The 25,957-nt window shown below is 40.7% G+C and overlaps 1 protein-coding gene across 2 annotated transcripts; it reads right to left on the reverse strand.

Moving 5' to 3' along the window:
• Positions 1-13,156: 13,156 nt before the first annotated feature.
• On the reverse strand, positions 13,157-24,307 carry SRSF6 (serine and arginine rich splicing factor 6). Of its 2 annotated transcripts, XM_078393182.1 has the most exons (7): positions 18,630-18,667; positions 18,419-18,534; positions 17,777-17,925; positions 16,202-16,320; positions 15,338-15,546; positions 14,591-14,674; positions 13,157-14,448 (listed from the first exon to the last, which is right to left on the reverse strand). In XM_078393182.1, exons 2-7 carry the CDS (start codon positions 18,523-18,525, stop codon positions 14,088-14,090), a joined length of 1,029 nt encoding a protein of 342 aa, XP_078249308.1. In that variant the 5' UTR covers positions 18,526-18,534; positions 18,630-18,667; the 3' UTR covers positions 13,157-14,087. The 2 variants fall into 2 exon arrangements, with proteins under 2 accessions (XP_078249308.1, XP_020656773.1); XM_020801114.3 differs by having other exon boundaries at positions 18,419-24,307.
• Positions 24,308-25,957: the final 1,650 nt, after the last annotated feature.

A 25,957-nucleotide genomic window follows, 5' to 3' on the forward strand; every position in this document is an offset into this window, starting at 1 on the left:
ATCAGGTAGAGAAGGTGTCAGAAAATGATGAATCCAAATTGGATCTAAATTGATAGACACCTTTAACATAACACACCAGACATAGTAATAATAGAATGAACATGTGTTTATTAAAGTGAAGAACCTGCCTTTGTGAATATGAGAGTAAACGGTTTTAGCCAACTGGGCAGGCTGTTTCTAAGCTGTGACTTAATGAACTTTGGTCATTAATTTGAACCACATAGCCTGTTCACTCTTGGTTAAATTGGTTTGGTAATCAGCAGCTGCCATCTTAATGTATGAACAAGTTCTTAATTCCTCATTGCTTTCACTGGAGATAAAAATGCTAAAAAATAGTTGAGAGAAGAGAGTTGATTTGTTGGGTCTTCGGTGGGGCTTCGCATGAGAGGGAAGAAATATGAGAAATGGTCTCAAGGCACAGAATGTTGTTGTTTGGAACTGGACCTAGAAGTTAACAAATGTAATGCAAGCAGCCATAGCTCTGTTATACCGAACTCCAATTTCCAATTTTATTTCTTCTTCTCTAGTAACAAAGCTTGAAGACTGACTATTATAGTCTTTCCTTCCATGGTGGGATGCATTGTATTTATATTGAAATTATAGTAACAATATTTAGATTTGCACCTACATACATAAATTGGCATATGTAGATTTCATACAAATCTGAACCTCCCCACTCTTTGTTAACGATGCACTAGCAGTCACCTTAACAGTGATTCTGCATGAGGGGACGTTGTGCACCCTAAGCTGCTGTTCAATTCTGGTGTCTAACTTTCCTAGATGGTAAACAGAACACGGCCAAACAGCCTGAAAAACCTATAACAACCATTGAATTCCAGACGTGAAAGCCTTTGAGAATACATTTCCTATACTGGTGCCCTGCTCAAACTAAATTCAGAGTCTCTGGCAGCGGCTTTAAGAACTCTGAGAGAGCTATCCACCCATGGGTTTTCCCCAATATGTGTAGTTCAACATTAAAAAGCAGTTGTGAAATAGCTATTACTCTTTTGCACACTTTTAGCTACATTTGCATACATTCGGAAATAAAGGCCCTGACTGAGCTGATACGTTGTGGAGGAGGTGGAGTTTGGATATCTTAAGTGATTTTCCTTATCGTAAACATCTTCCAAAAGAACAGCAATCACAATTTTCTTGTTTTAGAAACAAAAAGAGTCCACTCTCTGTCTCTATGCTTATATATATGTAAGCATGTGAAGTTTTATCTTTCCCAGTTTCCATAACAACACGATGCACTTGTTCTTGACTGCCATGTCAATTTTTAATCATATCACATTAGTTTAGAATTCGATTGCATTGGTATAGAACTTTGGTTGCCATGACAACTGTGCAGTGAAGTATATGTAGAGTTTCTATTTTGTGGTCATAAATCCCGAACACCTAAGGATGTGTGACTGGATTTATGTTTATTTACATTTGCAGTCCACTTCATCCTAAGACTTGGAGTAGGTGACACACATGCAAATATAAATATTTCTTTAAAACTGGCAGTTAAACAAAAATATATCCAGAAATAATATGGGGAGGGAGAATGAGATATCTTTAAAGAAAGAAAGAAAGAAAGAAAGAAAGAAGACTTAACATAACAAAGAATCATGTCCACTCCAACACCATCACCACCCCTCCCATAAAACCTTTCTTATAGCATGAGCTTTTGTGAACACTCAACCCATTTCTTTAAAGCAGTGGTCCCGAATCTTGAGCCTCCAGATATTCTTGCACTACAACTCCCAGAAGCCTTCACCACCACCTCTGCTGGCCCGGATTTCTGGGAATTGAAGTCAAAGAACATCTGGAGGCCCATAGTTGGGGACCACTGCTTTAAAGGTGTAGAAATCTGGACATTACAGATCTACAGTACACGTAGTTTGGACAGGATGGGACTGTGGAGTGAGAACAAATTTTAACCTAGAATTATTATGCAACAGCCAACTATTCAGTGAATTTAGGATTTTAACCTGGCAGATATTAACCTGTGTCAGTGATTGGGCAGGAATGATTAATATATTAATGGCTTATTATGATCATACTGCACTCATGGGAATGTCATCAAGTTGTTTTCAGTTCTTTTAATATTATTAAGCAAGGGGTTAGAAAAACATGTCATTAATTCTGGTGCTCTTTTTTGTCTTTGATTACCCTGCAAAGCAGTTTCAACTTTCAAGATGAGCAAATGGGACATGCAGTGCAATGGCCAAAATCCTGTTGGGCAATTACACAAAAGAATATACAGTATTCTGAAAAATAATGGCTGTAAGTTATCTCTGTAAGAATTACCTGTTGCACATCACATCGCACAACTCCACATTCACCCGATAATGTCTACAGAGATTTCTTAACTTAATGACAATTAGTTTCCAACACACATGGGTAAAAAGGCAAGGTAGGCCAGATGTGGCCCACGGGCCGTCATTTGAAGACCCCTGTATTACACAGTGAGCTGTCATTAAATTTAATGCTTTTCTTCAGACACTTGGAGCATAATAGATAGACTTTAGGTTTATATACACAGACTGCGCAACAGTGCAGTTAGGGCCAAGTGAGGTAGGAAAAAAGAATGAGAATTAAGGCTGCATTAAAATTTGTCAGTATTAATTTGTCAGCTGTCTGTCTTTCTCAAATCCTGCTTTATTGTTCCTTTTCTTTACAACAGTTATTTCTTTAGATTGTAACGGAATGCACCAGGAGGTTGAGGTATTCTGAAACTGGCTTTTTTTTAATGTATTGCCATTTCTGATGTCACATGCATGTCCATTTATTCTCCTACACAGAGATTGTCCCATTTGCTTTGTGTAAAATGCACAGGGGGCACTGCTAGTAAAGAATGGCAAGTATCATGTTAGCAGATAAACAAGTGAATTAGCCCTTGATTTTCTGGGTGACAGTGCTGGGCCTTGTATTTGTCCTGCCAGAGCAGATAATGAGGACATGCTTGCCATCTAAGTTAGTAGCAGAGTCTTTCTCCAGTCTTTGCTTTGTTTAAGATTTGGAGGCTATCTGTAAACCAGTATCGGATGGAGGAGAGTATTATTCTCCATATTAAGGGTAGATCTTTGATTATATTCAATTCTTTAAACTGAGCATGGAATATTCTGCTTCTGAATGTGAGATAGTGTGCTTCTATATCCACAATTCAATATCCCAGGAAAATGGCCCGATATTGCTGCATTGTGCCTGCATTGCCAGCAGGAAAACGATGCCAAACTTTACACAGCAAAGGGCAGCCTGAATATTCAGAATAATACTTTCCTCCAACCCATACTCACAGATGGCTTCGGAATCTTAAACAACTTTTGAAATACACAGTGATTAAACTGCAGTATTGCAGCCAAAACTCTCCCTCATGACCTAGGTTCAATCCCAGGTAGCCATCTTGAGGATCACTCAGCCTTCCATCCTTCCAAGACCAGTAAACTGAGTACACAGCTTGCTGGTGGGAGAATGGGGTGGGGGTGGGGAAACGCGACATGTAGCCTGCATAATTAAATTTCAAGCTGCCCAGAGAGTGCTTTAAGCAATATGTGGCAGTATATAAGCAACACATTTTGATTTAGAATGTTCATTTGCTCTGTTGCACAAAACAGTGTTGCACTCCTGTGCAGCTATCATGTGTCTCTCAATTGGGAGCTGTAGTTGAGTGCCCTTTGTTCTTGCATGTGACCTTGGCATCATGGTGTTCTGTCATTTCCTCTTTTCAGTCTGTCTTGTAGTAAGTTGTTTCTGGGTGTCTGTCTTCTCCTGTCAATTTGTCCTCAAAAATACCTTATGGACTTGAACAATGTTACCCAACACATCAGGGAATTTTGTTCAAGATTTTGTTCAGGCTTACTGTTTCACAAGCAAAACAACTCATGTACTTTCAGCTGTAGTTTGCTCTTACAGTTTGCTACTCATAGAACCCCTTTTATTCTCATACTCATATTTTAAAATTAATTGTATAGACTTCTTTGGAAACGGAAATGTGCCTTCCTGAAATATCAACACGCTCAATTCATGGCATATGTTCTGAGTTTTAAAGCTGTAGAATTATGGAAGATTATTTTTAAAAGGGTGGATGAACTAGCCACCCACTGTAAATTCCATGTCTGTGGTAACCAGTAAGTTGTGACTAGTAATGCAGTTGCTTTTTGTATGCTTTGGGAGATAATTCTCCTAGCTATGAAATGTGACATTTAGAACACATTCAGAAGCATACTTGTCTTCATAATTTTGAATGCTCTAGATGTGCTGCTGTTAATACTCATAATTTAGTCATTAAATTCATTACAAAATCTCTGCATTGTCTTTCTGTGACACGCTCACATACATGGACCATTTGTAAACATGGCTAATAGGCAGGCCCCATGATTTCAGGCTTTGCCTCTTAGATCTTAGGAAATGGGAAGCTGCTTACTGGCCAACCTTACAAGTAAAACTTTCTTAGGGCATTTTAAGAGTTCCCCTCACCCCATGTTAAGCCACTTCCTCCCTTTTTTTAAAAGATGAATTTTTTAAAAAATAACAAAAAGTAACACAAGTCATGAAGTGAGGGAGTCTGCAGTCACGCTAGCCAAAAGTTGCCTTCCTATCACCCACGTATCATAGATTTCCAGACACATGATCCACAGCCATTAGCGAATCATTTACCTGGTAAGCATGCTAACTACAGATCATTTCTCGTTTGGCCAGAGGCTTGTACTTCTTTTGCTGTGGATATATATTTTTAAATTGTATATGTGTGTAAACAGTGTTATTGCAACCTTTTTGAACTACTGTCACGGTGCATGTCCTTTTAAACTGTTTTTTTTTTTAAATTTGTCTGCAACATTTGTGTCAATGTATTGGTTAATTTCTGTCAAACTGTCTCAACAAGAAACTCAGTCTAGATGCTTATTGAATTGGAAGGAAATGACCCCAAAACACGTTAGGATGCACATTCTGGAATAAATACCGCATCACTGCAAAGCACAACAGGAACATGATTTAAAAAATCACATAACCACAGGGGGACATTTCACTGATGTGGCTGTGGTCTGAGTTTTAAAATGTGTTATCTTAATGGCAGCAAGTTACTGACAGAGATTTTGTAGTTGATTGCAGAATGAATTACTAATAGTAACTTCCCAAGCTCTGCCCCAGTAGTTCTTACATTTTACAGTGCAGTGGGATTTTAAAAAACAAATGTGGTGGCTATCAGATAACTCATTAATCTTGCTATAGTTCCCGCCCCTCAAACCTGGAACCAGCCCTAGCTGTGGCAAACAGTGCCTGAGAGATAGATTTTAAAAATAATTTCACCTATAAGGAAACAGGAAGCCATTTAAAACACTGCTTTATGTGTTCTTGCTGCACTGATGTTTTCTTCGCCAGCTGGAGCTTCTGAAGTGTTCTGCAAAACACATTATAACAACTCTTCTCAAAGTTGTATAGTGTTATCTTGTTGAATTACCATTGTTACCACCAAATCCTACAGCAACAAAATCACCATTTCCCCCACAAATGGATTTTGAAAGAGCTTTGTGTCACTGACAACCACTTTAGTGATTTCAGCAAATATGAAGACAGGAGTGATTTATATTTTCCCTCTCCACTGTTCTGGGTCTCATCTAAAGAGAAGAGAATGGGAACAAAATACTGTATACTGTACATCTATATTGATGTGAAGGCAAATGTGCATCTTTGGACAAAGCTTTCTAATCTGGAGAATGAAACTACAAACAAGTGTCCTTCTCAAACTCTTTATTTGGTGTGTCCCAAAGGGTTCTGATATAACAAGATATTCCATACCTTGTAGTAATAATTATAATAATAATTGCAATAATTGTATATAATGGCAGATCAGAATAGCCAGGCAAAGTGCAAATTTGTTGGTAATTCAGTTTCAGCTAGCTGGCTGTAAAAGCAATGTTTCAGGCCTCTGTGTAGATAAAAAAGATACTGAGATAAAACTGAGCACAGTATATGCAAATAATTGATGCCTGGAAGAGGCTCTTGAGAGTCCCCTGGACTGCAAGGAGAACAAACCGATCCATTCTAAAGGAAATCAATCCTGAGCGTTCACTGGAAGGACGGATCCTGAAGCTGAGGCTCCAATACTTTGGCCATCTCATGAGAAGAGAGGACTCCCTGGAAAAGACCCTGATGTTAGGAAAATGTGAGGGCAAGAGGAGAAGGGGATGACAGAGGATGAGATGGTTGGACAGTGTCATCGAAGTGACCAAAATGAATTTGGCCCAGCTCTGGGAGGCAGTGGAAGACAGGAGGGCCTGGCGTGCTCTGGTCCATGGGGTCACGAAGAGTCGGACATGACTAAACAACAACATGGAATTGTGCAATCGGTCATGCATCCCTGACATAACCAGTTGCACAACGCACTCGTGGAAGCACTTTAAGGATAGAACTTCTATCTCAGTGCTAGTGCAGCTACTGTGTACAATAACCTTGAGTTGCACACGGATAATCATGCAATAGGATTTGGCCCCCAATTTTAAAGCTTGATTAATACATTGCATGTATTATGTTTACATGCAAGAAACCCACTGCAAGTCCCTTGCTTCTCTTGATGCAAATTTGCTTACAGTGGTCGGGGTAACAATGCAGTGAGGTGACCAAGTCCAGAACGCTGAGGTTTTACACTGGGTGTCTTTGCTGGGGTGTGGGCCTTGGCAGATGCTTGGTTATGCTAGTCTTGGATAGCTTTTAAAATAGACTGCATCTAAGGATGTGCAAAATAAAATGGAGAGTAAATAACTGGGGATTTGGCATTAAGGCAGGACTGAGGAATATGGAACTACAACTATCATTCCTCACCATTCATTATGCTTTCTAGAGCTAATGGGATTTGCAGTCCAATAACTTCTGCATGTGCACCCAAAGTGCACCCTTTGCCTCAGTGGACAACACTAAAGGGCACTGTTACCTACAGACAGGAAAAGACTGATCGGCCACATTTCTTACATAGAAATTACAGGAATACTAAATAAAAAAAATGGAAAATGGATGTTGCATTGATCCATGTTTTCTCACTTACTGAGGAAACATTTGAAGTTATTTTTTGTACTTCTCCATATGCCATCCATAATAATATAAAAGAAATAAGGTATGAAGTACTGTATATGTAGCAAACACACCTCCCCACAAGAGAGGGGAAATGGACAATTTTGGATATTGTCTTGAAGCAGGAAAAAAAAACTTCTTTTTAGAATTATAGGTAATGACTAAAACCATTTGGCATTCAGAGCCCAAGTACTAATTTCTTTGACCTGCCACGCTAAGCCAGATACATGTATGCATTTTGCCTGCAAAATAGGAGACAAGGTTCTTTAAGCAGAATAAAAAGAGGCTTCCTGAATCCATCATGCTATTCATCATCTAAAATTCCTCTACTAAATAGCTTTATATATTTAACAGTAGCACTAAAATAGCCATAACACCAAATATCAAAAATTAACTACCTGGACAATGGATCATTCAGCCAATAGGAATGGCATCAGAATGGCCCTGTCACTGAGGTTTGTGGAGGATCCAGATGGCATCATCTTATACTTTGCAAACAATCTGGACTTTTCCTAGACAAAAATCTGCTACAGAAAGATGATGGAACAGCTTACTTTGCTCTTCAATTAGGATGTAGCAGCTCTCAGCGTAGAAGCAACATGGAAACATCTTGAGAAATGCCATTATTATTGCTGTTTGGAGATGATCATAGGCTGATAAAACTTCACTACCATACTTGTCTTGGTGAACAAAATTATATACTATCAATATGTCTACTTCCTGAATGTGAATATAGTGCAGCAGTTTTATATCCAATCCACTCTGTTGTTTTCCTGTAACTTTATGGCAAACAACCTTTTCACTTACCTGAATTCTGCACAGGTAAATTACAATAGAAATTACAGGTTGCACAAACAAAACAAATTTAAAAATAGTAAACCTAAATACAATACTGTTGATAAAAAAATCATTAACACACCATATCACTTATCATTATAGCACTAATTGATATCATAACATCTTACAGGCACCATACATTTTACTGAAAAATAAAACAATGTTGCCCCAGAAGAGAAAGAAATAATAATAATAAAAAGACTTTGGAGCTAAGAATAATTTTCTAGCTGTCATAACAGCACAGTTGGGAGTAACCAGGAATCTAGAGTATAGATTCTGGGCATGTATAGGTTGCTTGCAGCACAATTTGATATAATTTTCTTACTAATTGAGTGACGTTAAAACACATTCATTATTCACAATGACTCAGTGTTCGTGACTTGCGTCTAAACTGGTATCTTCAGGGAAATCTTAACATTAAACCAGGAGGCCACATGCAGACCTCCAGGTCCCAAATACAGGTCTATAGTACAGTGTGGTCTTGACTTAAGAACGGCTCGAGTTAAGAACATTTTGACTTACAAACCACTCTCATAGGAAAATATTGACTTGACTTGCATACTTAGATTTGAGTTAAGAACTGAAAAAAACCCACGTGGGAGGCAGGGAAAGTGCAAAATTTGAACTTTCAGTTAACTGTTGGCCAGTGAAAAGAGTGCCTGTCTGCTTCCTCACTCCTCCCAGCGTTTAGAGAGTGGATTGGGAGACAGTCTTCAGACTGCCTGGTACTGTACTGCCTGGACTGTATTTTCCCTGCCTTCCCTGAACCTTTCTTGACCTAAGAAAAAAAGAAACAAAATATCCCCCTCTAGTGGTCGAAGGCGGAATAGCAGCTTCCCATTAGTTTCTATGGACGGAAAAGAGCAGATAGGGATCAAATGGTTCTCAATGCATTCCTATGGGAAATGCAGATTTGACCTGAGAACTTTTTGACTTGAGAACAGCCTTCCAATACGGATTAAGTTCTCAAGTCAAGACCCCACTGTAGCTGACCTAGTCCAACTTTCCCAAAATATTTTCTAAAAAGGGGGGTGAACTTTAAAATTTTGAAGAAAAAAATCCTTCAGAAAGTCCAGTTGTGTTATCTAAAGCAATTTTTTCATGGTTTGAGGGGGACCCAGCTCCTCTGACACTTATAGAGATGGGGGTATTCGTATACGAATATCCCCCCCCCCCAGGACCGCGGAGGTTTCAGCAGCAGCAGCAGAATCGTGAGTGGTTGGTCTGGCTCCAGGGGGCCGGACCCTCGTTTTCTGCACCTGTGGGGAGATATTTGTATTCGAATACCCCCATCTCTAGACACTTATATTTAATTTTTTTTTTTTTTTAAAAATAATGCATGGTATGGTCATTATAGGGAACAAAAGATGGTTTTCAGTTTTTAAAATAACATTTTGGTACATAGAGGATTTTTGAGTTGTGGGAGCAGCTGCAGCCCACAAAAATCAGATATATGTGTGGGGCTTCCAGACCTCTGGTGATTGCTCATTTCCTGTATTAAATAAACAGCAATTGGAAACATGTCGAGATATCAACCAGCCCTGAAAATGAGCAACTGTGTCCTCTGGGATGAATACACCGTTGCCCTGACAAATGGTCACAGAAAACAGGAGGAAGGAGGGAGAAAAGCAGATGCTACATAGCCTCTTTTTTTGCATAACTGGCTATCTTTTAAAAACTGTGGTACCTCATTTTCTCTGGTAGCAGCTGACCTTTTACAATCAGGCAACACAAGCTTTTGCCAGAGGAAGTGATGGACTGCTGATTTAAAAAGATAGCTGTATTGCTGAAGAAGATTGGTTGGTATGGATTGGCGGTAACGTCTCCTGCTACAGTGGGGTCTTGACTTGAGAACTTAATCCGTATTGGAAGGCGGTTCTCAAGTCAAAAAGTTTGCAGGTCAAATCTGCATTTCCCGTAGGAATGCATTGAGAACCATTTGATCCGTATCTGCTCTTTTCCATCCATAGAAACTAATGGGAAGCTGCTATTCTGCCTTCGACCACTAGAGGGGGATATTTTGTTTCTTTTTTTCTTAGGTCAAGAAAGGTTCAAGGAAGGCAGGGAAAATACAGTCCAGGCAGTTCCAGGCAGTCTGAAGACTCCCAATCCACTCTCTAAACGCTGGGAGGAGTGAGGAAGCAGACAGGAACCCTTTTCACTGGCCAACAGTTAACTGAAAGTTCACATTTTGCACGTTCCCTGCCTCCCACGTGGTTTTTTTTCAGTTCTTAACTCAAATCTAAGTATGTAAGTCAAGTCAATATTTTCCTATGAGAGTGGTTCTTAAGTCAAAATGTTCTTAACTCAAGCCGTTCTTAAGTCAAGACCCCACTGTACTTCCTTCTTTTCAACAACACAACATAAAATAACAAGAGGCATCTGGTGGGGCCACTGTGAGATACAAGAAGCTGGAGGAGATGGGCCCTTGGCATGATCCAGCAGGGCTCTCCTTATGTTAAGATGCTGTCTCTCTCATCAGTTGCAACATCTGTGATTTTCACTGCTGTTGTAAGACTCTGCAGAACCCCAAACTGAAAAGAGGACACCCATTTGCTTGTCAGAAGGGAAACATGTGAACTGAGCCTAAGTTTGTAAAACCTGGAAGAGAACTGTCCCAAACATTCAGTAGTTTCTGATTTCTAATTAAAACTGTTCCTAATTCTGAACTGTAATTCTGCATATCTCTGAACACAGAACTGGCACTGTGGGTTGTAATGGAGAAATCTTGACATTTGCACTAACCAATTTGTGTTAATTCTGAACGTTTTCTAAAAATTAATTTTACATTGGTATAACAATTCAGCCTCAAGGGCATCACTATCAAGCATCCCTAAATTCCATTCTTAAGGACATGACGTTTTGCTAAGCCTTTACCCGTTTCCTCTTTGATTTATAAGCAAACAGTAATTATACATGCTAGATGCGATACCAACTCAATCACAACTGTTGGGCAGAAATGTGAAAGGTGTATAAAAATGGTTTCAGATTCTTGCCTTATTAGTCTGGTGGGTGTCCTTCACACTTGCAAACATACTGTGCACCAAAAGGGCCCCCAAAAATGGAGACACCACCCCCCAAAAGTCTAGAGAACTCTGATTTTCAAATTTCTCATTTTTTTCAAACCATTGAACGAGTTCTTTATACACATTGGTACAGCTTTGAAAATTGGCATTGGAGAGCTGTGAATAGAAGCTAGCTGTCGGCTACAGTTCTGAGTCCGAAGTAGTGTATCAGATGGGGGGGGGGCGCAAAAGAAACGAGGGGGAGGAAAACCAGGCTTCTTGTCCTCTTATAGTCCTAGGTGTGATCACTGTTCCCACAGCATCTATTCACATTGTAAAGCTGTCCAATTTGCATCATGGGGGTGGGGGTTTAAAACTTTCTTACTCATCCATACAAGACTACACTAGCTCACCTGTTTGTTGATGATGAAATGAGACAAGACAGAATCACAAGAGTCTTCACAAGCTCACTAGGATGTAAGTGACACATAAATGTGAAAATAAGCTACCAAAGTAGTTAATATCCTTAGGACTGAATGTTGGCGGGCTTATGGAAAGTTTGTGCTGAAAAATTCTGTACTGCTAACCCTTTTTCAGTTTGGCTAAAGCACTTCATTTTGCACCTTCCATTGCAGTAGCATTTGTTGGTATTTGCAATGAGCCGACTGTGATTCTAAGACTTTACCCAGGGATGTGGGTCACAGCTGCTTGTTGATCCAAGAGGCATACGAGTACAGTACTTCCCTTATTTACTTACTTCTCTCTTGACATTTCACTGCTGTAACAAAACATGCTTATCTTTTTAGAACTCTTCTGTAAACCTGGGGTTGTCACCCTGAATAACTTGGTGTCATTCACAATTTAGGGTGATTTTTCAGTCCAGACATCTTTTTAAATTAAACAGTATTAACTTATGGCTAAACCCCTCTATATGTTTCATTGTAAAAACTGCTCCATTCATTCCTGATTTGGTCCTGATTCTTTCACTAGTTTACCAACAAATATTTGGCAAGTTCTTTGAATGCTTATGACTTCTAGCTTGACGGTACTCACAAAGAATATTAAGCAATGAGGTAAAACTTCCTTTTGCAGGGTTTTTCCCCTCTCAGCTGATTTTACCATTACTGTAGTCTCAGCAACACCTTTGGATTATTTCCTGACGTCTATGATGCATTGTCTGATACTCCTGTCCAGGTCTTAGAAATGCAGGATAAAAGCTATTAATGCAATTGTTCCCAAATATTCTCTACCAAACTATTTATGCTGAAATCAGCTCCTTCAAACTCAAAGGACAATGAAATCATCTTAAGAGCTGCAGGAGATGCTATGGATCAAGTTCAGTCCTTATCAAGGAAACAGTGCCAAATCAAACTCTGGCTCCACAGCCAGGTACATGTACTGTGCCCGTACCATTTCCAGATGTCTGGCGTATGTCCTCAAGCAAGTTTATATGGAAGCTCCCACTGTCCCAACACTAAAAATATGCAGATGGTTGTACAATAGTTCATTTATTCCCGAGTAACCAAATATGCACGTGGGGCTGTTCCTGTATAGATGCAAACCTCAACATATTCAAAATGCTGCAGCAAGCCACCTGGAACTAGCAAAACTTCGTAAGAATTTCATTTCAATAGGCATTAATTGTGGATCATCCTGCCATGTATTGTTGCTGTCAACAACTATAGTGTCACAACGTTACATTTTAAAATTGTTTTGAGGATGCAGCTTTTGAAAGAGCAAAGAAAAAAAACTTGTGGACGGTTAGGGACTGTTCCCAAATTATGTCAAAAATGTGATTGTTAAGTGCACGTTTGAGAAATGGAGTCTTCCACATCAGCAACCAAATTCACTCACCACTATTACACTAACTAGGGCTGATGTCAGCTGCAACCTTACATCTGCCAACTCACCTTTTCTCACCACTTATGAATAAGTCATCCCAGCAGCAGTAATAATTGGTCATTAGACTTCCTCCTCCCATCGCATGGGATCAACCAATGGAAAAGAATTAATTACACAGGAGGCTTTGGGAGAGGTCAATGTTTAATTTCCCCAAAATTACTGCTGCTGCAGTAAATCAGCATTATTCAGATTAATTTATAAAAGGATTTCAGCGAGCCCGAATGTGGTAGATCACTGTGTAGAGCATTTCTCACTGTTTCCACTTACAACACCAGCATTAAGGTCTGGTCTATTCATTTTGACTCTGTCAGTTTCTAAACAATACTCAATAAAGGAATACTGCAACACAAACAACGAAGTCACTGATTTAATTTTATTCAAGTCAAACTATACAATGTATAAAGATTACAAGTTTGTGCTAATATTCTGCTATTGTCGCTAAATTGATTTGTTACATACAAGGGTCTTTGGAAATGACGTCTAATGCAGGTGCATAAATTGTACTGTCAATTCATTTTAGATACCCCTTTAAGACTAAAATTTTAGCTCTGTACATTAAGTTCCCAACATTGCCATCAATTTTAGGGCAGTTAATGTAACCTCTTATTAAGCAGTAAGAGGACAGTATATGAATAAGCAAAAAATCTGGCAAACAAAAATTATGGTGGCGCCTGGAATCTTATTTTGAGAAGTCAATGCTTCCAGTTATTGTATGTTAGGCAAATCTGAACCATACAATGTTATTATAGAACATCTAGTTACTTATGGCACATTATAGTACAGCAGAGATGAAGGGCATCAATTTAAACTCAGTGTTTGCTTCAAATTTAATTTGCTATAAAAGCAACTTTGACCTGGTGAATAAGCTGTTATGCATTTTTGGATGCAAGCTACAGCCAAGTAAATTAATTTCCACAGCTTTTAAATAATGGAAATATTTAGGAAAAATTTACCTCTCCCAAAAGCCTTCTGCACTGGTACTTTATTATAAAACTCATTCTCAACTCCACAGCATTTTTCTTTCTGCTGTGACACTACTAAAAATAATCAGAATTTTCTCCTAATTTCTACAAAACAAAAAAGAGACCCTTTCCTGCTTTCTGTCACTTCCGTACAACCTTTCAGGAAATTTTAGGTGTATCAAATGTGTGCCTTATTTACTTGGTTTTCAGGACGTTTCTGTCTCCAACCAAACATGCCAGCTTTTCCAATTAGAACATTTTAAAAAACAAAACAAAACCTCTGGCCTGACGTACAAAAGTTCCATATTACGTGAAAAGAGTTCTAATCTTAATCTTGTGAGCTGGATCTGGAGCGCGAGTGGGATTTTGAATGCGATCTTGATCGAGATCGGGACGCTTCTCTTTTCTGTGGAGATTCTGAGTTAGACTTTGCAGGCTGGTGTTCCACAGGTGAATTGGAACGAGATCTGCTCCTTGATCTTGATTTAGATTTTGCTTCTCCTTTACCATTTTCTTTGGGCGATCGGGACACAGACCTGGATCTGCTATGTGACTTAGACTTCTCTTTGGACCTGCTGTGGGATCGTGACTCCCTGTCAGATTTCAGCTTAGACTTACTCTTTGATCTAGACTTCCTGCTTTTAGATCTGGAACGTGATCGATCTTTGCTTTGGGACCTAGATTTAGAACTTTTCAAAAGAAAAATGCATTGAATAGTTTGCAAACATACATATAAAATAGTAATTAAAAAGAGAAACTAATTTAGAGGATACTAGTAAATGCTCTGAAAGCAATGTTGCCAACATTTATGAGCAAAGTCCAACTCCTTACCGTGATCTGCTTTTTGAGACACTACGGGACCTACTACGGCTACTCCTACGACTTCGACTACGTGATCGCCGTCTGGAACGTGACCTGGGGGGAAAAAACCAGCATTTCAACTCAGTTTTGCTCTGGGCACCCTACATTCAATTTATCCTCCTTAAAGAAAATCGCACATCAGAGGCATTTCATATATCAGTATGGGAAAGAGCCTCAAACTCTAGGCATAACCCACCTACACACTGTATTAATTGCTTTTCTTCAAAATTTATGTACTTGTTTCTTCCATCTACATCCTATCTTTCCTCTAATTAGCTCAAGGCAACATGTCACGTTTTATTTCCCAATGAGCCAGTGAGAGGTCAGTCTGAAATGCGTGACTGACCCGGAATCAACTATTCAACTTCCTGGCCGAGTAAAGAGGTATATTAACGCCTCCTGAGCACATTCAAAATAAATTAAATCTCAAGTTGTTACTCAACAAAATTGTTTTGGGCTCCCTTCTTTCAGTATATCGCAAATTAATCTAGACCCTGAAGACAATGTAAAAATTGGAACCTGTTAGCCTAGCTGTTTAAGGGACTTAATACTTCAGTAAATCCTCTAAAAGATTGTGGCATCTATTCTATGGTTTGTAAAGCTGCAAGATCAACAGTTCCCTTTCCAGTCAGTGTAACAGCTGCTACAAACGTCAACGTCTCCACATTTTACTTAAAGAAAATCTTCCAAACACACTGGTATCATCTGTGAAATTACCTTGATCTGCTGCCAGAATAAGATCGCCTATGGCTCGATCGTGGCTTATCTTCAACAAGCCTGATCTTTCGTCCATTTATTTCTGTGCCATCCAATTTGTCCAACGCTCGTTTCATGTCAGAGTAAGAACGGAATTCAATTACACCTTCATTTGTGCGTTCTTTGTGAGCATCTGCATATGTTACTTCACCAGCTTGCCTCATGAAATCCTTAAAGAATAAATGAAATTATTCCATTTTTAAATAAGAGTACTACACTGTAAAGGCTGGTATAGCTTAGGAAACTGGAGCTCCCGGTTGCAGAGCCAAGGACATTCAAATTCCCAGTGCGAAACCTGGCAAAAGGGCCAGCTGAAATCTCACACAGGATGTAACTGATGGAGCTACAAGTCCTGCCAACTTTGGACAAGAGTGCCATAATCAGAAGGAAGGTCTGCTAAGCTGCTTAAGTATTTTGTAAGTAAATAACCTGAGTTGCTACAGCTCATAATTGATTTGACAGCATTTTTATCATCATTATCTTCACTAGGCTCAGTGCTCAAAACTCTACTGCAAAATACTACACATCAGTATAACTCTGCATGTGATTTTCATGTTTTGCTTGCCACGTGACCAGCATCCCAAAGCACAACAGACTGTGCAACAGGGAATAAACTAGACAATTAGCAAGACTGAACACATTGCTTACTTGAATTTTGGCTTATGCTGTACAGTAACAACAAGATTCTGACCAGTAAGTTCACTGATCTCAACAAATATACCTGAATGCTCAGAGGTTCTCCTCCAACTTTGTGGAATGTTCAGACATACAAAAATGACCTTGCCAAAAATTTTCTCCCTTTAAGAGGCTTGCATGTCAACCTACTTTCAAATCCTGCCAACTACAGCGACTGGAAAGGTTTTCAACAATTAATCTGAATTCTGTACGAACAGGAGGTCCATATTTATCTCTTCCTGATGTTCTTCGACTGCTATAGCCTCCACCTTCATCATACAAAGATACAAAGTTAGTAACTTTATATAAAAGCAAGCGAAAGTCATTTTACTTTAGTGTACAAATTGCATTTACAGGAGTAGGACTTTAGTTTTCTAATCCTGTAACAAAATTTCCAATGCGCCATATTGTATATTTCCAATTCGCCATATTGTATATATTACGGGCAAATCAAAGACTAAAATCCTACAAGACTGTGCTCCTAAACTCTGTTAGAAAGTGACTGCTCCTTTATTAGATTTACCTTGCTAAGTTTTATTTTACAGAACATTGTAAAATATAAAACTTAACTGATTACATGCATTTCTACAATTTACAAAAAATTTACTAATTTACACTAAGTACTTACATCACAGTATGAGGTATTTGGTGGTGGTTTGGCCACAACACACGCAAGGTAACAGTCACCTAGTTCAGTTTAACCAGTTTTGTCTAACCCTTGGAATCCTCACCATCACCCTGCGTCTAATGGCAAAAGGCTGCTGTCGTCATGGCTTCCGGTAAGGTCAGCCAAAGGGTCATAGGGCAAGGGTCACACAATGTATGGAAAAGCCATGGCCAATCAGGAAAGGCAGTCATCTTAGCCTCAGTGGACACAGCCTCAGCCCCACTGGTCACTTTTAAATTGAAACATCAAGGACTTGTTAAAAAGTTTGAATTGAACATGCAACAACTTTTAAAAAACATACATACATATTGCAAAATAACCCACCCCCACCAGTAGCAAGCCATTAGAATAGATTCCCCCTTACTGCTCTTAACCATCATACAATGTTCAAAAGAATCTGATCAGCCCAGATCTTTTCTAGAAAGTTACATGGGTTCTGCTTCGACACCCAATTTCCAATTCAGCCTGCCCAGCTTCTGATAGCTGTCACTGTTGCAATCAAAACTTTCAGAACATGCTCATGCTTGAGAATTTGAAGGAAAGCACTTCTCAATATATATTTTAAGAGTACCTCTAGGCACTCATTTCCATGAGCAACTTTGCAGCAACTCTTCTCCAACCTAACTTCGCGGTTGATTTTTGGTGCTACTTGTGTTTTAATTAAGAGCAGTGAGTTTTTAACATTTAACCCCCAAATACACCTCCCCACTATCTCCCACTTTGTACCCCAGCTTTAGCACTTCGGGGAATGATATACACAGGGGTTGCTTAACACTTCCACAACCCTTTCAAGGCCCTAAAAGGGCCTTGAACCCCCTTGAAACACCAGAGACCCAAGAGGAGCACACACCCCTCATAACTAAGGGCCTACATCACTCCTTCTCCCAAATCTTCCTCCTATCCATGTCTTCCCAAGAGCTTTACGTCCCTCTGCTCCAGCTCCCCGCGATCGCAACCCACCCACTCCCCGGACCCCCGCCTGCCCCCCTTCCCCCGAGACCACCCCCCTTTCCACTCCTGAGCGCGCCCGGAAAAGGCAACGCCGGAGCAACACTCACTGCGGCTGCCGTAGCTGTAGCCGTCCCTATCCCGGCGGGGGCCGCGGGCGTGCTCCACGATCACCCGCTCCCCGCACAGATCCTTGCCGTTCAGCTCGTAAACGGCATCGTCGGCATCCCGGGAATCCTCAAATTCCACAAACCCGTACCTGGGCAGAAGGCAAAGAGAGGGTCAAGGCGCCGCCGAGCGACGGAAAGTTACCACCCGCCACTCAAGAGGCGACACCAACCGACCCGACCGCTTTTTCCCCTTCCGTCAGGCTCGCCCGCAGGGCAACCCGCAGCGGATACTCCCGCCAACTCCCTGGGCGGCGGCGGCCTCCTCTTCCTCTGCCATTTCCTCTCAAGGAAAACTATCTCTAAAAATTTATGACGGGAGGGGGGGGGAGAGAAAGGCACCCTCTCGCCCCCGTTTCTCCCCTCTTTCTGCCACCAGCGGAAACAATAGGGCCAGGCCCTCGGCGGCCGCCATTTTGAGCACGCCGCCACGCGGCAAGAGGCGGAGGAGGCCCCGAGAAGGCCCTGGCGCGAGATAAACGGCTCCCGCGCGCCGCCAAACCCGCTTCCCCTCCCCCATTCTCAAGCTGGGCACCACGCGCGAGCTCGCGCTCCGAACTCTGCCCTCGGCCTAAGTCTCCTCACCCGTTTTTTAAGTCGACTTCGAGCAAGCGGCCGTAGCCGCTGAAAAAACGCTGGATGTCCTTCTCCCGGACATGATAGCTTAAGCGGCCAATATAGACGCGCGGCATCTTCCCGACCTAGAAAAGGAGAGAGAGGAAAGGGAGGGAAAAGAGGGGGGAGATGGAAGATCCGAAAAGCAGTCTCGGGCCCGACACTTCCCAAACACACTCACGGCTGCGGCCTACTCCACAGCACAACGGTGCCCGCCCACCCCCCTCCCCTGCGCAGAGAGAGATATATAGTGGTGGGCGGGGCCCGGGCTGCTCCATTCGCCGTAGTAGTCAATAGCGTGGATCGACGTCACAGGGGAGCCGGAGGTGTGGCTGAAAAGAAATAAGCTGGGGGGGGGGGGGAGAGAGAGAAAGGAAGGACTGATGGACTGCACATGCGCGGGATACTCTGCACGCTTTTCTCGTACTGAAGTCGGGGGGCGGTCTCGTGGCCGGTCGAAGCGTTCTTTTGCACGCGTGCGGGAATGAGCGCAAATATTGAAGCATTCAATTTCTCCGTACGAGCGTTGTTTCCGATCACCGAGGAAGAGAGGCGGGGAAAACTCTAATTTTAAGGCAGAAGTTAAAAGAACATGAGATATTCACGATCTTCTTGGGCTGTACTGTAGTTTGCATTGTCACTGCCTTTGGGGTAATGATGGGTATAGGTGATGGGAGTCTGCCCGGGGAAGACAAGATCATGATTTGTTTGTTTGTTCTTACATTGCTGCCGAAGTCTTGTACTTTTTTTAGCTGCGTAATCACAAGTACTAAGAAAGCATTAAAAAAAAAAAAAAAACAGTGTGTGGCTGGGTTTGGAAAAGTTTGTTTGAGGAGGGGGAATTCAGAGAATTACAGTCCGGAACAGTAAGTTTTCCAAGCCCTGGACAATGTATTTTAAATAGTTCTTTATTTAAAGTATTTTTTATCCCCCCTTCTCGTTGAAATTGACCCAAGTCAACTTACATCATTAAAAGACATATTTAAGACTGAAAACAGTAAGTATACAAATATTTTAAAAGATCAAACAAATACTGCACTAAAAGGCAGTAAACAAAACACTGAAACCACATTCAAACCAGTAAGGCACAGCCATCCATTAAAAAACCTCACTCAGGTAGCCAGTCATTAAGGGGAAGCTTGCTTGAAGAGAAAGGTCTTTGCCTGCTTGCCAAAGGACAGCAAAGATGGGTCCAGCCTGGCCTCCTATAGGATGGAGTTCCAAAGTCTAGGAGTAGCAACAGAGGAGGCCCTCTCCTAACCCCCACCAAACACATCTATAAAGGCAGTGGGACCAAGAGGAAGGCCTGTCCTGATGATTTTAACACCCTAGCAGTCTCATAAAGGGAAATGTGGTCCTTGAGCCATTTAGGGCTTTATAGTTAGAAGCAGCACTTTGAATTGTGCCTGGAAATGAATCAGCAGTCAATGGATCTGCTGTAATGCGGGGGGAGGGGGACTATATGTGATCCCTGTGCCTGGCTTCAGTTAGCAACCTGGCTCCAATAATTAACCTTAAAAGTACAGTATAAGAGGTGGGAAGGATCAGATGAAGGACTTATCCATATGCATTTCCTAACCCAAGCAAGGCATATTCTTCCTGAATATGAGGAGTGAGGTGCTAGCCATTCTAGTCCCAGCATTTTTTCTAGGGAAAGGTGGCCAGCAGGACAGAAACTCCCCAAGAACTACTGGTTCCAAGATGAATACCATATTTTTTCCATGTATAAGACTATACTTTTGTCTAAAATGTTTAGACTAAAAATTGAGGGTTGTCTTATATACAGAAGTAACCTGAGGAGAAAGAAAAAAACAAGTGGAGGGGAAAGCAGGGATCAAAGTGATCCTGCAGGGCTTTTATCCCTGTTTTCCCCTCCACTTGCTAAGCCCCACTTAGATTTCTTAATTTTGGGTTAAAAATTGGGGGGTGCGTCTTATACACGGAAAAGTACAGTAATTATCAGAACTAGTAGTCCCTGATAGCTATTCTCCATTAATTGGATTTATTCATCCTTGTGTTAGCACTGACTGTTATCTCTTGTAGATTGCTTCACTTTGTATGTGCTGTATGAAGAAATATTTTTCTTCTGTCCAAATTTCTCACCATTCAGCCTTAATAACAGGTTCTAGTGAAAAGGAGAAAAGAGCTATTTAATTGCTTTGTTCACAGCATGCACTATTCTGTGCACTGCCATCAATGATCACCTTTAACTTTATTTCTGAGCTCTGGTATTGGAACCTTTCTGTGAGGGGGAGCTGCTATATCCTCTTGATCATTTCAATTCTCTCCAGTTGCACAGTACTCCTTTCATAATGCAGTGGCTAGCTAGGCAGTGTACACTGTTCTAGATGTAGTTTTCCATACATTTATATGAAAGCATTATGATACTGGAACATCTGTTTTCTTATGACTCCTTAACATGCAGTTCACCCTGCATACTGGGTCTAGATTTTCAGCTGTCTGTTATGAGTCCAGATCCCTTTCTTGGGGAATAACTGGCAACCCAAACTTATCACCATATATATGAAGCTATGATTTTTTTTATTACTCTAGTCTGCATTACTTTCCACTTGTTTCCATAACTGTGGTTCTCAGTATTCTTCTAGTATTCCTGAGAAACTTGACCCTCTTGACTTTCCCTTTCAGGTGCTCTCAATTTTTGGTGTTTTAGTCATCCTCATAGAGTCATGATAAGAATAACCTAATAAGAAAAAAGTCCAGTTGTCATGACTCAACTTCCAGATAACCTTACCTGGATGACTGAGAATCTTCAGACTCATAGAGGCATGTTCTCTTCAAAAGGAAATGACATTGTGCTGGACTTTCTGAGAATGTTACATTTGTTTATTAATAAATGTATGTCACTATTTCTGTAGGGTTTAGCAGCATTCACATCGCACACTAAATATTGGACACCACTTACGAAGAACTCCAAGGTCTCTTCCTTTCTGATTGAGTTGAGGTTGTTAACTTTTTTTGCCTCCAACCTTATGACCAGAGCTCATGCACTCTGCCAGTCATTGTGATCATAAGTCATGCAATTCAGAGAGGTGGCATAAAATATGCCAGTACATCAGTGAGCCTGTACTCAGTTTTTGTGAATCATCTAGCACTTGTTGGTTTCTGAGGTCATTGCTGAAATGGCACAAGAAATGGTAAAAGCATCCTTCATGAAATTTCTGCCTCCTTATATTAGTCCAGGTGTTCTTGGACTGCAATTCCTAGAAACTTTCATTACTAGCTGTGCTGGTAATGGGAGTTGTAGTCCAATGGGAGTTGTAGTCCAAGAACACATGGGTAACCCAAGGTTAGGAGCCATTATATTATTTGAACATCAGCTTCCTGATTTGTAGCCTTGTGAGTAGCTTAAGAGGGAATTGCAAAAATAAAGGGCCAGTTCCCCGGCCCTGCTGCGATCTGTAACTGACAGTTTTTGTGCTGAAGGCTTTACTGCCCCTTGGTTAAGCTTGTGCCATATGAGATGAGCATAGGCATGGAAAGAGTGGAGCAACAGCTAGGAATGCCTGGATCTGAGCATGTAGCAGCCATATTGGTTCGTTCAATGGTGAGCCTGTCTGTTTTCTGTTTCCTACTGCCCAAGGAAGACCAGCTGGAAGCTGTAGACAAGCTTGGGGTAGATTGGTTTGTGCCTTTCCAGCAGCATATTCTTGTGCCTGTTAATTTCAGGACTGAGGGTTAACATCCCATGTCCCTCTGTTTATCTGTGTAGAGCTCTACACACCAGTAATTCTTTGAAAAGCAGACCTTGTAAGATTGAAAACAGCCTGACCTGTATATAGAGTAGAGTAAGCCCACTGAATCAGTGGGGATTGGGTGAGTCAACTCATAAGTTATATTGATTCAAATAGACCTACCCCAGCTGTGACTTACTGTACCAAAGTAAGTCACAACTAGAGTAGGCACATTGGAATCAGTGGAACTTACAGAGCAGCTGACTTACCAAGTCCCCACTTATTCAATGAGCGTATTCTAGTGTGACCTACTATACTAAGTGGCAGGATTTCAGCCAATGAAACACCAGTGCTTTATCCACAGGGGTTGCTATCAGAAGCAAGGAAGAGTTTACAATTTTTTTCTCATTTATTTTAAAAAACCCTTTTCGTTCAAGAGAGGTGTCAAAAGAGAGGAAGGGTAGGTTCTCCTTCCTCTTCCCTGTGCCTAGGGCTTTACTGTGAAGTTCCAGTTTAAATGTCACCAACACTAGATAGCTGTTTCCTATCCTTAACTTCCACCTGCAGTATGGGATGGTAATAATAGAGCCATACATACGGGGTGGAGTGTTACTGAAATGACATATGCAAAATATCTTGAATGCTTGAAATGTGGGCAGCAGTATGTCTATCTCATGAGAGTAGCGTAGCAAAAAAGTAAACCGATTTATCACTTTAAGGGATGTTTGGAGGGAAAGCATAAGGACTTTATTAATCATACACTTATACGGAGGATTGGAGGAGGAAGATTTGCAAAGGCAGCAAGGAATAGATTATAAATCTGCCAGGGTAGAATAATCTAATTTAACAGCCCATGAAATAGGACGGGTTGCTGGTTTTAGAAAAGAATGTAGTTATACAAGCTGTGGGTGGGACTAGAGATTGATCAATCTGCCAGTTTCACTTTCAGTCACATTCGGTATTGAAAAACTCTAGTTGAATTGAACAAATACAGAAATTTGCAAATTATGGCAAGTCTTTATGAAAATTAATCTCAATAACATTCTCAGCCATCTGACCTAATTAAATAGCTGCACCTATTTTTAGTCTGGAGAGGACTGTGATGTACCTGTCTCCACATGACTATTAAAGGTTTGGGCCTGGCACAGAAAACAGGCTGACAAAACTATTTCAGCACCATAATTGAATATACGGGGTTCAAGACCAGACATTTAAGAGCTAAGTGCTCAAAGTCCACTGCCAGGATGGATGGGTTACTTAGTTTCACTATCTCATACATTAATTAATTTTTTAAAAAAACACCACTGAGTTCTTTTTGATGAATTTATGAAGAAATTTGTGAATTCTGTGAATTTTTTATGTTTTAAAAATGAATAAAACTGTATTTTTAACAATTCCTTTGCAAAATTTTCAATTATTTTAATATGTGGGTTAGCATGTGGAAGTACTAGTCAGGATTTTAAACAAGATGATATAATAAGGTATGCATGCAGTACAGTACAGGATGTGGGAAGTCTCCATTGGCTCTCTTAAATGAACCCTATATCGGGGAAGGAGGGGTTTCCTCTAGAGCAAGGTTAGGCAATCTCACTGGGCTTGGGGGTCAAATTCTTCCTCTCCCCTGACCCTACCATGGGCTGCACATGTTCTGGAGGGAAAAAAAATGCAAAAATAGGTCTTTATAGACCTTAGGACATCTCTCCCACTCTGGCTGCCTTGCATTGGCTGCCCATTCGTTTCCACATTGATTTCAAAGTGTTAATGTTGACATACAAAGCCCTAAACGGTTTAGGACCTCGATACCTAGCAGAACGCCTTCTACCACCTAGATCTACTTGAGTCACTCGCTATAGCCAGGAAAGACGGCTGAGGGGCCTAACGCCAAGAGAGGCCTGGAAAGAAAGAACAAGAAACCGGGCCTTCTCGGCAGTGGCCCCTCAGCTTTGGAACAGCTTGCCGTCAGAGATCTGCCTGGCACCCTTGCTGGGTATTTTTAAGGGCCAATTAAAGACTTGGCTCTTTAGGCAGGCCTTCCCTCCGTCAATACTTAACTCTTACTTAGTCTCTTGTTCTATTTTCCATCTTGATCAATACTAACATTGTTGATTTAATTCATGGTTTTAATTGTTTTATGAATAATTTTATTGTGACCCGCCCTGAGTAGACATAGTCTGGAAGGGTGGGATAAAAATCTAATAAATAAATAACTAAAAATAAATAAAACCTACGTTATTTATCTCATGGAAGACCTAGAATAAACAAATAACTAAAAATAAATAAAACCTACGTTATTTATCTCATGGAAGACTCTAGGGGCAGAGAAGAATGGTTCTGCAGGACCCAGTTTGAGACCTGGTCTTAAATGAGGCTGATAGTAAGTAGTATGGACAATTGGATGTGGAAGAGCAGCATATTAAGATTAGGTAGTATGCAATATCTACAAGCCACACATCCAACTGGTGGCACCGTTCCACATGGAAACTAGTGTTTGATTTCCTTTTTGCTGTGAGATTATGAGTGTTGACCCTCAGAAATATCTGGCTGGAGCTTTTAACCCTTTACATAATTTGTTTTTATTGTCCTTCCCTGAAGCATGAGATATAGAAGGAACTTCTTCATTCCCCCCTCCCACCCCTGCTGTTTAAAATACTTAAATGTTTCTTCATCTCTTTCTTGGTGTTAAAATGCACACACCAGACATGCTGCTTCATTTTGAAAACGTACAGCTCCCTTGGGTCTCTCTTTTTGTGTTTGTAAGAGTCAACACTTCCCATTCCTGGAAAATACTAAAAGAACTTACTTTTTAATACCCATCAATTTGCAGGTTTTCACTTATACTCCTAATGCTTAATGGCAAATCTCCCACGTGTATTAATTTCACCAAGAAAAGCCACCAGAGATTCTTATAATTGCTACCTAAACCCATAATGTGACTCCTGTCTCGTCGTTAATCAGTAACAACCTAATTGCTAAGCTTCATCTGGAGAAGAAGAAAACTTGTGATTGGATTCTGTGGTGCAAAATATGCTCATTTATTGTCACACATCACAGGGAATAAGCAATTTACTAGCATCAGGAGGTTTTACCAATAATCTAGATTAGTGCTGTGCTGTGAATAAACAACACTTTCATATATGGATTTAGTGTGTTTTTTATAAAATATTTTTAATTATATACAGTATGTATTTTATAGAATAATTAATAGTGACCATGATTTTGTACCTTATATGAGCTGTAAACAAAGATGTCTGATTCCCCTTGCAGACCTCTACATGCCTATCATTGGGCATGTTTTACATATAGGAGACGAGTGTGCTTTGCTGAAACTGATTAATCAAATAAATTATGTAGTTCTGCACCTCAATTCAATACATTGGCAGAACACCCACTGTGCTAACAGTATGAGATATGCTACTGGCATTAGCAATACCCTGAAGTCTATGCTCCAGATCCACAGGTGGGAGTGGGAAGGAGGAAATCTATGCCAAATCCTACACCAAGCCTCTAACAACAGTAGAACTTTGCAATGAACACAGACTTAATATGGGCAAATCCCTCCTTTTCAACTCAACAGAAAGGAAAATGGGGTGAGGGGCCTCTCCTGATCCTCATCTGCTCTGCACTCACAATCATGGCAGGGTGTAGGCTATGTTGCAAATCAGGGCCCTTTCATAAAATCATAGAATCATAGAAAAGTGAAGGGGCCTCCAAGGCCATCAAGCCCGATCCCGTGCTCAATGCAGAATACAATCAAAATGCATCTGCCAGGTGATTAAGTTTTTCTTGAATGCCTCCAGTGTTGGAGCACTCACCAACT

Source organism: Pogona vitticeps, chromosome 4 (genome assembly GCF_051106095.1).
Source record: "Pogona vitticeps strain Pit_001003342236 chromosome 4, PviZW2.1, whole genome shotgun sequence".
NCBI lineage: Eukaryota > Metazoa > Chordata > Lepidosauria > Squamata > Agamidae > Pogona > Pogona vitticeps.

Bases quoted from the DNA above. Each gene is read 5' to 3' on its own strand.
- SRSF6 (XM_020801114.3), bottom strand. From the start codon at position 18,525: ATGCCGCGCGTCTATATTGGCCGCTTAAGCTATCATGTCCGGGAGAAG. The intron at 15,547-16,201 runs GTAGGTTGACAT...TTATTCTTTAAG, and splicing joins GTAGTTGGCAGGATTTGAAA to GATTTCATGAGGCAAGCTGG. The intron at 14,675-15,337 runs GTAATTTCACAG...TTTTCCCCCCAG, and splicing joins TATTCTGGCAGCAGATCAAG to GTCACGTTCCAGACGGCGAT.